At 34.7% G+C, this 12,447-nt stretch overlaps 1 protein-coding gene across 5 annotated transcripts in view; it reads right to left on the bottom strand.

Annotated features, from left to right (window-relative positions):
• NEDD4 (NEDD4 E3 ubiquitin protein ligase) overlaps positions 1–12,447 on the bottom strand; it is a 151,969-nt gene that overhangs the window by 53,700 nt on the left and 85,822 nt on the right. For all 5 annotated transcript variants that reach the window (XM_056809834.1, XM_007479693.3, XM_007479695.3 and 2 more), the window contains one exon: positions 8,576–8,693. In XM_056809834.1, coding sequence (XP_056665812.1) covers positions 8,576–8,693 — 118 coding nt within the window. The remainder of the gene's footprint in view (positions 1–8,575; positions 8,694–12,447) is intronic.

Here is a 12,447-nt window from a genome sequence, read left to right as displayed (position 1 = left end):
ATAAATGGGTAAGGGACGTGAATAGGCAATGTTTCGATAAAGAAATTAAAATTATTAATAAGCACATGAAAAGTGTACTAAATCTCTTATAATCAGAGAAATGCAAATCAAAACAACTCTGAGGTATCACCTCACACCTAGCAGATTGGCTAACATGACAGCAAAGGAAAGTAATGAATATTGGAGGGGATGTGGCAAAGTCGGGACATTAATGCACTGCTGGTGAAATTATGAATTGATCCAACCACTCTGGATGGCAATTTGGAATTATGTCCAAAGGGCCCTAAAAGATTGTCTGCCCTTTGATCTAGCCATAGCACTGCTGGGTTTGTACCCCAAAGAGATAATAAGGGAAAAGACTTATATAAGAATAGTCATAGCTGTGCTTTTTGTGGTGGCAAAATATTGAAAAATGAGGGGATGCCCTTCAATTGGGGAATGGCTGAACAAAGTGTGGTATATGTTGGTGATAGAATACTATTGTGCTCAAAGGAATAATGAACTGGAGGAATTCCATGTGAACTGGCACAACCTCCAGGAATTAATGCAGAGTGAAAGAGCAGAACCAAGAGAACAATGTACCCAGAGAGTGATATGCTGTGGTACAATTGAATATAATGGACTTCTCTACTAGCAGCAATGCAATGATCCATAACAATTCGAGAGACTTGTGAGAAAGAATGCTATTCATATTCAAAGGGAGGAATTGTGGGAATAGAAACACAGAAGAAAAACAACTACTTGATCATATGGGTCGATGGGGATGTGATTGGAGATATAGACTCTAAATGATCAACCTAGTGCAAATATCAATAATATGGAAATGGGCTCTGATCAAGGACACATGTAATACCCAGTGGAATTGTGCATCGGCTATGGGAGGGGGGGAAAAGGGAGGGAGGAATAGAATATGATTTTTGGAACCAAGGAATAATGTTTGAAATTGACCAAATTAAAAAAAAAACTTTAGATTAAAAAAATTTAAAAAAATATGGATATAGGTCTTGATCAACTGACACATGTAAAAACCACTGGAATTGCACATTGGCTATGGGAGCAGGATGGGGGGAGTGGAAGGAAAGAACATGATTCTTGTAACCATGGAAAAATATTCTAAATTAGCTAATTAAATAAAATTTCCTAATATATATATATTAAAGGCCTCTTAAAAATAGAAGAGTGCAACAAGAATACTCTGTGGGGTTTGGGGAAGAAGTAGGAAAAGAAGGTATGGAAAAATTATCTCACATAATAAGGGTGCACAAGTAGACATCTATAGAAACAAGGAGGAGAAAGACAAGGGAGCAGCTGACATTTCAATCTTACTCTCATTTTTACTAGATAACATAAGTAAAAACATATACACCAGAATTGGGTACAGAAATGTATTTCATTCAACAGGGAAATAGGAGAGAAAAAGGAAAAGGGGAAGAAGAATTTGAGGGAGAGTAGATTAAGGGAGGAATTAGTCTTCAGCAAAAAAAAAATTATAAAGACATACAAAAACATTTGAACTCTTTTGAGACAAAAATAAAATGGAAATATGTCAGGGTATCACCAAACTGAGGAATGAACAAGTTATGGGAAATGGATGTAGATGAAATGCTATTGTGTAGTAAGAAATGATGGAGAGGGTTTTAGAGAAAACTGGAAAGACTTCTATGAACTGATATAGAGTGAGCAGAACTGGCAGAACAATTTATATACTGACATGAATATGGTAAAGACAAACAATTTTTTAAAAAACCCTTACCTTCGTCTTGGAGTCAATACGGTATATTGGCTCCAAGGCAGAAGAGTGGTAAGGGCTAGGCAATGGGGTCAAGTGACTTGCCCAGGGTCACACAGCTGGGAAGTGTCTGAGGTCAGATTTGAACCTAGGATCTCCCTTCTCTAGACTCAGCTCTCAATCCACTGATCTACCCTGCTACCCCCAAAGACAAACAATCTTAAAAGAAATAGTAACTGTAAAGACCAACCATAATTTCAAATGACTAATGATAAAACATGCTAACCATCTCTTGGCAGAGAAGCAAAGGACTAAATGTGAAGAACTTAAAATGGTGTTATTGGTAAATTTCCCAAGACTGAAAAGGGTAAATTTAGGGCTGAGAATATAAATTTTAATTGGTTTCCAGGGATTTAAATTCTAAATCCCAATGAAATACTCATGTCAGAATGGAATTTATGGTGGTTTATTTACAATAGAAGGAAGAATTTAAGAATGAGAGAGAGAGAGAGAGGAAAGGGAATTAAAGGTGCTCCAGCCTGGGCTGAGCCAGGCAGGAGTTTGGAGGCCTTAGCCAAGGGGCCTCTCCAGAAAGTCAAGGGAAAGGGGAGTCAGTCTTATCACTCACCATGTTACCTCCTAAAAGGAAGTAGTCTGAGGAGCTCCTTGAGGCTCGAGTTCCAGGGTCAACTCTGTCAAAGCTCCTCCTCATAGGAAGTGATGTAAAATATAAAGACAGTTCTTTTCATCACTTCCTGTGTCTCACATGCGCCAATGGTGGCTTAAGCTTGGCTTAGGACAGTCCAGGGGGTCAGTCAGTTGTTTCTTATTTGTCACTTGCTAGCACATGCTGGTTATAGGCCTTACTCCCTGAACACTTAATCCTTAAGTGGGTGTGTATACATTCCTGGTTGCTAGAATTCTAAAGACTAAGCACGGTGGAGCAAAACTAAAATTCACAATGGGATACATTTTTCTTAAGTTCTCAATTGTGGGGGTGGAAGGATGTTTGGGATGAGAGTGTGAGAAGCAATTTTTTGTTGATTGAAAAAAACAAAAAAACCCCCAACTTTTAAAAAAGTTTGACCAAGGACAACATGGTTGTATGGATTAGTAACTCTATTGACTTAATTAATCTGTTACTCTGTTGTCCATTTCTATTCTTTGATTTAAAGCTCAAAGGATCATTTCAATGTTTTCCAAGCTAAAAGAGGCCTAGGATTCCTTTAGCATTGCTATAGTTTAGAAGGGTTAAACTTGTAGCTTGCAAAACTCTCCACTGTGGCAGGAACCAGATTTAGATATAATTTGGAAATGTTTAAGAAAATAAATAAAAATATAATACAACATAATGTTACCTTGTGGCTTTTTAAGTCAAGAAGGAGTATTTCTATTTGAGCTTCATACCACTACTATATGGATTGCAGTAACCAGATTTTTTTTTTACTATGAGTAACCGTTTTTTTCTTCCTAATGCCTTTTAATACCAGTTTGATGATCTTTATATCAGAAGGTGATATAGAAGGTGTAATAAAAGTGAGTAGATTTCATCTTACTAAATTCAAAGAGATAAATTGTGAAGTTTCAGATCCTTTTGCCTTGCCTTGCCTAGAATATTCTGCCCTATAGAAGACAGACATCATTATTTCCCTTATTTCAAAATTTTGATCATTAGCCTTTCCCTAGTCCTTGGCACTTCTTCTCTTCTCCATGAGCTTTCAAAGTCCACTGACTATATATAGCTTAGCTATCACATCCATTAGTTCTTTCAGAAACCTAGGATGTGCAACAACATGGAAATAGGTTCTGATCAAGGACACATGTAAAACCTAGTGTTGGCTAGGGGAAAGGTAGAGGTAGGGGACAAAGGGAAAGAATATGATTCTTGTAACCAAGGAATAATGTTCTAAATTTACTAAATAAAATAAAAAAAAAAGAAACTTATGATGTGGTTCATCTATGCCACATGACTAAAATTCAAGTGTAGGTGCTCTCATACTTAAGGTCTTTTCTAATGTCCATAACTGTTAGCATTATGTTATCTTTGCAAATTGAATACATACTTTTACTTACTTATGCATATTTAGCCCAATGGAATGTAACTAAGCTCCTTAAGAACAGGGTCTATTTAAAATTTGTATTTGTAACTCCAGCATCTAGCAATGGCTTTTTTTAAATTATAAAATTAATCAAAAAGCATTTTTGTATACATGAAAACAAAAAAGGATTCTGGGAAACTCCATTTCATGCAATTAAAAAAATTATTTTATTTTTTCCAAATAAATGTAAAAATAGTTTCCAAATTTTTTTCAAAGGATATTGAGTCTTGAATTATCTTCCTCCCTCCCAATCCCCACCTATCATCTATCCTTTAGATGGTAAGCAATCTTGTAGATTCTACATGTACAATCATATAAAACTTTTTCCATATTAATCCTTTCATGGAAGGAAACTAAAATTGAAAAAAAAATATGAAAGTGAAAAAAATTTGATTTGGTCTGGATTCAGGCTTACTTCTTTTTCTCTGGAAGCAGATGGCATTTTTTTTATCATAAGTTCTTTGAATAGTTTTGGATCATTACATTGCTGAGAGTAGCTATTATTCATTGTAAAATACTCCTGTCACTATAATATATTCTGGTTCTGCTTATTTCCCTCTACTTCAGTTCATGTAACCTTTTCCAGGTTTTTCTGAGCTCCTCCTGCTTGTCATTTCTTACAGAAAAATAGTATTCCATTACAATTGTATATTATAAAAATTCCCCAATTGATGGGCATCCCCTCACTTTCCAATTCCTTGACCTCCTAAAAAGAGCTGCTTTAAATATTTTTGTACTTACAGGTCCTCCCTTCACCTTTTCTTTTTAATCTTTGGGATAGAAACCTAGGAATGGTATTACTGGGTCAGAGGATATGTACTGTTTTCTACCCCTTTGGACATAGGTCCAACTTAGTCTCCTGAATGATTGAATTGATTTGCCACTACCACAACAATGCTTTCCTATCCCAGCTTTCCAACATCACCTTCAGGTTTTGTCATTTTCCTATTGTCATAATAGCCAATCTGACAGATGTGGGGTGGTACCTCAGAGTTATTTTGATTTCCATTTCTCTAATAATAGTGATTCAGAGCATTTTTTTCATGACTTAGAGAGCTTTAATCACTTTGTCTGAGAACAGCCCGTTTATATTTTTTTACTGCATTCTAATATATTGAACTCATTTCTCTATGTATTTGAGAAACAAGGCGTTTATTAGAGAGATTTGAAAAGGGTTTTGGACTATTATGATTTCTGTGTATTACTTTCTATCCTATTTAATTCTGACCTCTATCTCCTCCAATTTGTCCTCCTTTCTATCACCCCAGCCCCCTTCTCTTATCCATTTCCCCTCCAATTTTCCTATAGGGTAAGATAGATTTCTATACCCAATTGATTGTTTATGTTCTTCTCTAACGAGTAATTCTGATGAGAGTAATGCTCTCCCTCATACTTCCTCCATCTTCCTCCCTAATGTGAATGCTCTTTCATGTCTCTTTTATGTGCAATAGTTTGTCCAATTCTATTTTTCCCTTACCCTTCCTCCCAATGTATTCCTCTTTCTCATGCCTTAATTTAATTTTTTTATATCATTCAATCATGTTTAACTCACACCCTCACCATCTGTCTATGTATACTTCTTTTAACTGCCCTAATAATGACAAAGTTCTTTGCTGTTAGATAATCAACTCTCTATGTAGGAATATACAGTTTAACTTTATTGACTGTCTTTTTGGTACTCTTTACTATTTACCTTTTATGATTCCTTTTAACTTTGTATCTGAGAGTCAAATTTTCCATTCAGGTCAAGACTTTATATCAAGAATGTTTAAAAGTCCAATATTTCATTGAGTACCTTTTTTTTTCTGGAAGGATTATGCTCAGTTTTGTTGGGTAAGTTTCTTAAGTTTAAGTCCTAGCTACTTTGCCCTCTGGAAGATCATGTTCCAGGTCCTCTAATCTCTGGATGTTGAAGTGGCCAAGTCTTGTGTTATCCTGATTTTGGCTCCATGATAATTTATTTGTTTCTTTTTGGCTACCTGACATATTTTCTCCTTGATGTGGGAGTTTGGAAATTTGGGTAGAATATTCCTGGGAATTACCTTTTGGGGATTTCTTTCAAGAGGTGATTGGTGGATCTTTCAGTATCTATTTTTCCTCTGGTTCTAGAATATCAGGGCAGTTTTCCTTGACAATTTTTTAAATTTTCTTTTTATAATTTCCTCGATGATGTCTTGAAAGATTATGGATGTGGCTTGAGAGGTAATATTTCCAGAAAGATTATAGATATGGATATGGCATGATAAAAAATAAGGCAAATATGAAGGAACAATCATCAAGACCTTTTTTTTTAATCATGACTTTACTCAGGTAGTCAATTCTTAAATTATCTCTCTTGTTATTTTTCCAGGTCAATTTTTGCCCCCAATGAGATATTTCACATTTTCTTTTTTTTTTCATGTCTGGTTGTTCCTTGGGTCTCTCAGAGTCATTAGCTTCCACCTGTCCAATTCCAATTTTTAAAGACATGATTTTCTTGATTGAGCTTTTGTACTTCCTTTTCCATTTGGCCAATTCTGCTTTGGAAAGAGATGCTACTTTTCCTCAGTGAATTTTTGTACCTCTTATTTTCATAGGGCCAATTCTATATATCAAGAAGTTTTTCTCTTCATTGCATTTTTGCATATTGTTATCCACTTGGCAAATTCTGTTTTTTAAAAAATTATTTTCTTCTTTGGATTTTTGTGCCTCTTTTATCAATTGGCCTATTCTGTTTTTTAAGATATTAATTTCTTCAGTATTTTTTTGTCATTCCTTTATCAAGTTATTGATTCTTTTTTCATGATTTTTCCTGTATCACTCTCATTTCTTTTCCCAATTTTTCTTCTACCTCTCTTATTTGATTTTTAAAATCCTTTTTGAGCTCTTCCTTTAATTCTTTGGGCTTGAGGACAATTTATTTTTCTTAGAGGCATGTGGTGAAGCATTATTTATTTTGTTGTCTTTTTCTGAGTGTAGGTCTACCTTTTCACTAAAATGACTTTGTATGTTGAATTTCTTATTTTGTTTGCTCATTTTCCTGACTTTTTCTTTCCTTTTCATTTAAAAAACTGTGAAAGTTGGGCTCTGAAACTTCTGGTGATGGAAGCACTGTTCCAAGCTTCTAGTTTTGTCTAGATGCCTTTAGATCTAAAAGCTTTCAGTTCTTCCAAGGTGGTATGATGCAAGGAGAGGCATGTTTAATACTTTCCTGGCCTGTACTCTGGGATGTGAGTAACCCTAAGCACTCTTTTTTCTGCCTTGAAATTGTGACCAGGGTTCCCTGCTCCCCTATGGCTGCAGGTTCTTGTGTATGCTGGTGCTACTCCTCACCCTTAGGCTACACCTCAGGACAGTGACCTGATTCTGCATATACCAATATGAAAGGAGTCTTGCACCCAGAGCTAGCAAAGGGTCCCCCATAATCCCCTTCTGAGCAATTGTGCAACCCACTTTACCATCAACAGCTAAGAGTTCCAGAGCCTTAGCTGCTGCTCCAGTTGTGCTGAAAACCTGTTGCAACTGATGGAGACTGCCCTGGCACACTGTGCTTTACCGCTACCCAGGTGCACTAGATCCATTGTGCCAGCCTTCTAAATTGTTTTGGGCTGAAAAATTACTTCATCTTTACTTTTTTTGTGAGTTATGCTGCTCTAGAATTTGTTTTGAGGCATTATTTCATTGCTTTTTGGAGAATAATTAGGTAGAAATCAAATGCATCCCTGTACCTTCTCTGACATCTTGGCTCTGCACCCCTAAAGTACTTCTTAAAGTAATTTCATACAATTTTTTAAAAAGCAGTATAAAACAAATTTTACATGGTGTTTTCAAAAGTTTGTGTTCCTTCTATTCTCTTCTTTGGATTTTGAAAAAAATGTTTCAGTAGTCCTCTTGTCTTTGGTATTACTATTGCTACTCTTTCCCTGTCCCTGCTGAAAACTAAAAGAAAGAAATAAGGGAAAAAATTTCTAACATGTTTAGTAAAACAAAATGAATTCACACAATAGTCATGTTCAAAAATATATGCCTCATTCTGCTACTTTTGCCCCTCTTTCCTGGCAGGAGGTGGGTAAGAGCCTTCATTATAGGTCTTCTGGAGACATGATTAGTCATACCATTGATTAGGGTTCTTATTTTTTTTAACTGTTTTTTTTTATGGTATTGCTGTCCATATATAAAATATTCTCCTAATTCCAGTCATTACACTCTATTCACACCACTAAAGATTCTCTGAAATTATCTCTATTATTTCTTAAAAAGCAGCAAAATAGCATGACATTCACAAATCATAGTTTGTTCAGTCATTCCCCAAGTATCTGAAAGGCAATCTAAGGCTTTCTCTTTTAATATTTCCCTCCTTCTTAAAGCCTCTTTTTATAATGGTATGAAGAACAAAATTAAGAATACTTGAGTTCTAAATAGTATAAAAGAGAAGATACTTAAATTCAGATATTTAAATTTTACCAAATAAAATCTAAGACTTTGTTACATAGTTGCATATTTCTTGGCTTACTGCTAGAGGGTCTGGCACTCAATCCTCTTATAACATAATTGTCAGTGTCAAAGTCACTGTGGAAGAAATGACTGGAGGTTTTGCTTGCTATAAATGGTACTTTCCTCTTCTGCTATGATTTCTCAGCTCTGACCCAAAGAAAATTAACTTAAACTACAACTATTCTAATTAACTCACATAAGCAATAAGTGCTTCTTTAGTCAATATGGAAAACGTGCATATGACAACTGAAAAAAAAAGAAAATTCTTTCACACCTCTGTAGCATCTCTGTTTTCAGGTTGTTCTATTTCTTCAGATATCTGCCTTCTTGTAGTAAATGCATGCTGCCCTCGCTGGTGACTGTTAGCATTCTCAGCATCTGCTATGTTGTCCCTGAATCAAAAATATGAGTCAAAATCTATATTTTATAATACTGGAAGTAAAAATAGTTATAATGATTGAATTTTATATAGCACTTTATGATTTACAAAGTACTTTAAATGTATTATCTTGTTTGATCCAAACAACGCTCAATAATAGATAGGTACTATAAGTATCCTTTTTAGAAAATGAGGCAAGTAAAGCACAGGGAGATTAAATGTCTTTTCTGTATTCACAAAGCTTAATGTTGGAAGTGAAATTTACAGAGTAAGAAGGAACTTTAGAGGCCACCTCAGTCACCAATCCATTCCTAGGTAAAAATATCCTTTACAACATATCAGATAGATGGTCGTCATCTAGCCCTTTTTTTGAATACCTCAGAATGGAGATATTAAGGGAACCCACTACTTCCTAAGGGAAATATTTCCAATTTTGGACAGTTTCAATCATTAGAAAGTATTTCCATTTATCAAATTCAGATCCTGACACAATACTCTTTCTACTATAAAAATAAAATTACAATAAGAATTTAAAAATAGATTTCAGATGAATCATACTAATAATTATAGCTAATATTTATATAGCATTTTATATTCATAAAGTACTAAATTTTATTACCTTTGTTCAAAGGCTGTGGAGAAATCAAGATAATAAAAAATAAGCAATTTTTTAATGTAATTTTTCACATCATGTTAGTTTAACCCTTTATTGTTAATAGGCTCTCCTCAAATTTTATTTACTTAACCATGTAGAAAAGACCTTGAAGGCAGAGACTTGTGCATTTTCTCTGTATATTCCCAGAATAATATACGTTGAAATGATTTGTACTACTATGGTAACTAAAATAACCTTTAGCTCTGTTTTTCTTAATAAGTAAAATAAAAAAAGAGAGGTTCTCAAAGTTTACCTAAATCTCTTTATTGGACTCTGATTTATTAGAATTAATCATGAATTACTAAAATTATCAAAGAAAATTCTGACAGGGATTCAGAAAGAGAGAGAATAATTAAAGATGATTTAGAAGTAGATAACACTATCTTACAGATGGATGGATCATACAGGCCAACAAATACAATCAGAAGCCCAGAATGTGAAGTGACTTACTCAAGGTCCTAAAGACAAGAAGGGATTGGATCAGACTTGAAAACACTAGTGGGCATAGTTTTAAAAAAAAGAGAGATTATGAAGGTTGATGATGAAGTATACTCCCCACTTCCTGATGGTGAGTTGAAGGGCTTAGAAACCAGAATGAGACACACATTTTTGGATATGACCAACATGGGGCTTTGTTTTGCTGGTCTACTTGTTTCAAGATTTTTTTCATTTTTGTTTCTTTTTTTCCCCCAATTCGGAAGGGTAATGAAGAAATACGTGTTAATTGGGGGAAAAAAAACCCCTGAATTTTAAGAAATTTTTAAAAAGAAAAGGAAGCCATGGAGAAGGCACTTTTCTGGTTGTCAGGAAACAAAAGAATTAAGAGTTGGGATACCTGGATTTTGGCTTTAGTCTATCATTAGCCAGTGGTATGGCCTCTGGCAGATTGCTTAAACTCTAAAAAATCCTATGAATCCTAAAGTGAAATTAGTTAGTTTGGGAGGTAATGGATTCCTCTTTTCTCTATCTATGTCTTGGAGCAAAGGTCAGAAGACTTTTTCACTGATGTGGAGAAGAGGTCCTTATTTAGGTATGGATTGGATTAGATATTTGAGTATCATTTGAGTGTGTTTCCAACTCTGAAATTCTGGGTCTCATTTTTCTCATCTGTAAAATGTGGAGATGGTAATTGCTAAGCTTTCTTCTAACTTCAAAGTTCTATAGCACTATAAAATGACTATAAATAAAGCCATGGCTGGGTTTGGGGGAAATTAAGATTGACTTTACAGAGTTGAGGTTTTTATCTGAAGTTCAAGGACCCACAAGTTGTCTATAAACGTGAACTGGAAAAAATATTACAGCATTACTTTTACTAATTTCTCACTGAAATTTGGCATTTCCTTCAATTATAAATTAAAAGTAAATATTCTAAGAAGGGCTCTACAGCTTTAATGAGGTTGCCAAAGAAACCAAATACAATAAAAAACAGGTAAGAACTACTGTTCTAGGAAATTTTGTTGTGGTTGCTTTTAATTACCTTTTAATACACACACAAAAAAATATTTAATGGATACCAAATATTCTGAGCAGGGATTAAAAGCAATTTTTAGAATGACAAAAGTAACAACCAAGGACTTCATAATATTGGAAACTTTACTGTCAAAAAAGGAAAGTATAATGTTTTCATATTGAATATGAATAATGAGTGGCAAAATTTGTAACTATATGGTAGTGTTATTAATAGTAAAGGGAAAGACTCAGTGAAAACTGATAGGTTACTTTATTGAATACCGTTTTCATTCTTTGTTGAGAAAGTCTAAGATGTATCTACACTGATAAAATTCAATTAAAAAATGGATGTTGTATAAGTGAATATCTTTTCTGGCTAAAGGAAAATAGTTCTTTTTTTCTTTCTGCTCTGTGATTAGAGAAAAGGTAATGCTGCTTTATGAAAAGGACAAAACATGTTAAAAAGCTATCTAGGAAGGCTTAAAGCAGAGATCCCCAAACTACAGCCCACAGACCACATGTGGCCCCCTGAGGCTATTTATCCAGCCCCCACTGCACTTCCGGAAGGGGCACCTCTTTCATTGGTGGTCAGTGAGAGAAGCACTGTATGTGGTGGCGCTGCAAAGTGAGGCATCGCTCACGTACAGTACTACTTCCGGTGACATAATCCTTTTCATGGCACCTTGTTCTGAGAGTAACTGAATGAGAACGAGGCGCTGTGCAAAGGATTATGTGGCTGCACAATGGAAGACCAGCATGGTGAGCTGTGATCTGGGGTAGGGGATTCCGCACTGTGTATACTGCTGCCTGGTATAGTGGTAGTGGTGATGGGCCTGTGCAAGGTGTGACAGGCCCATCACAGCCAGTGTTGCAGTCTCTGCTATCCCGGACAGCTCTTTACAGATTTGTTCATAGTTTTGTTTTGTTTTTTTATAGTCTGGCTCTCCAATGGTCTGAGGGACAGTGAACTGACCCCCTGTGTAAAAAGTTTGGGGACCCCTGATTTAAAGCTATATATTTTATCAGTACAATCTTGAAAGTATTTGCTTATTTAAAAAAACTGAATTTTGGCTCTGGCTACAAAATATCGGAGTAGATAATTAATTATAAATGAATATTTAACATGAAACCCATATCATGATCTTTTATTACTTTTTTTAGAAACGTTCTATAGAAATTAGTATTTTATGATGCTGGAATAAAAATTAAAAAGTAGACCATATTGTATATACATTTAAGCCTAAATTATAAAATTATTAAAAATTCTAATTAAATGTAGAATTTAAGATTATCAGAAGAAAAATGGAATCATTATAATGGAAGGTTTATGAATCAAGTAACATTAAATATTATCTGAATCACTCTAAATAAGGCATTGAATTACAAAAACTCAGAGCTGAAAAGGTTCCTCTGAGGTTATCAATTCTAATCCATACATGAATAAGGTATAGGTTAAACTATATATCTCAATAAGATATAGGTTGGACTACTTCATCCATGAGAAATGGTCTATATTTCTTTCCTTGAAGACCTTTAATATGATGATTACATCAGGAGGCAGTCCCTTCTACTTTTGGATAGCTGTTAGGAAAATTTTTCTTTTGTTGAGTTGAAAGATTTCTTTCTTGAACTTCTACCCATTTTGCAAAGTCTTGCCATCTGA

The sequence above is a fragment of the Monodelphis domestica genome, chromosome 1 (genome assembly GCF_027887165.1).
Source record: "Monodelphis domestica isolate mMonDom1 chromosome 1, mMonDom1.pri, whole genome shotgun sequence".
Classification (NCBI taxonomy): domain Eukaryota; kingdom Metazoa; phylum Chordata; class Mammalia; order Didelphimorphia; family Didelphidae; genus Monodelphis; species Monodelphis domestica.
The sequence above is the reverse complement of the archived record's forward strand: the minus strand, read 5'-3'. Positions and strand labels throughout refer to the sequence as shown.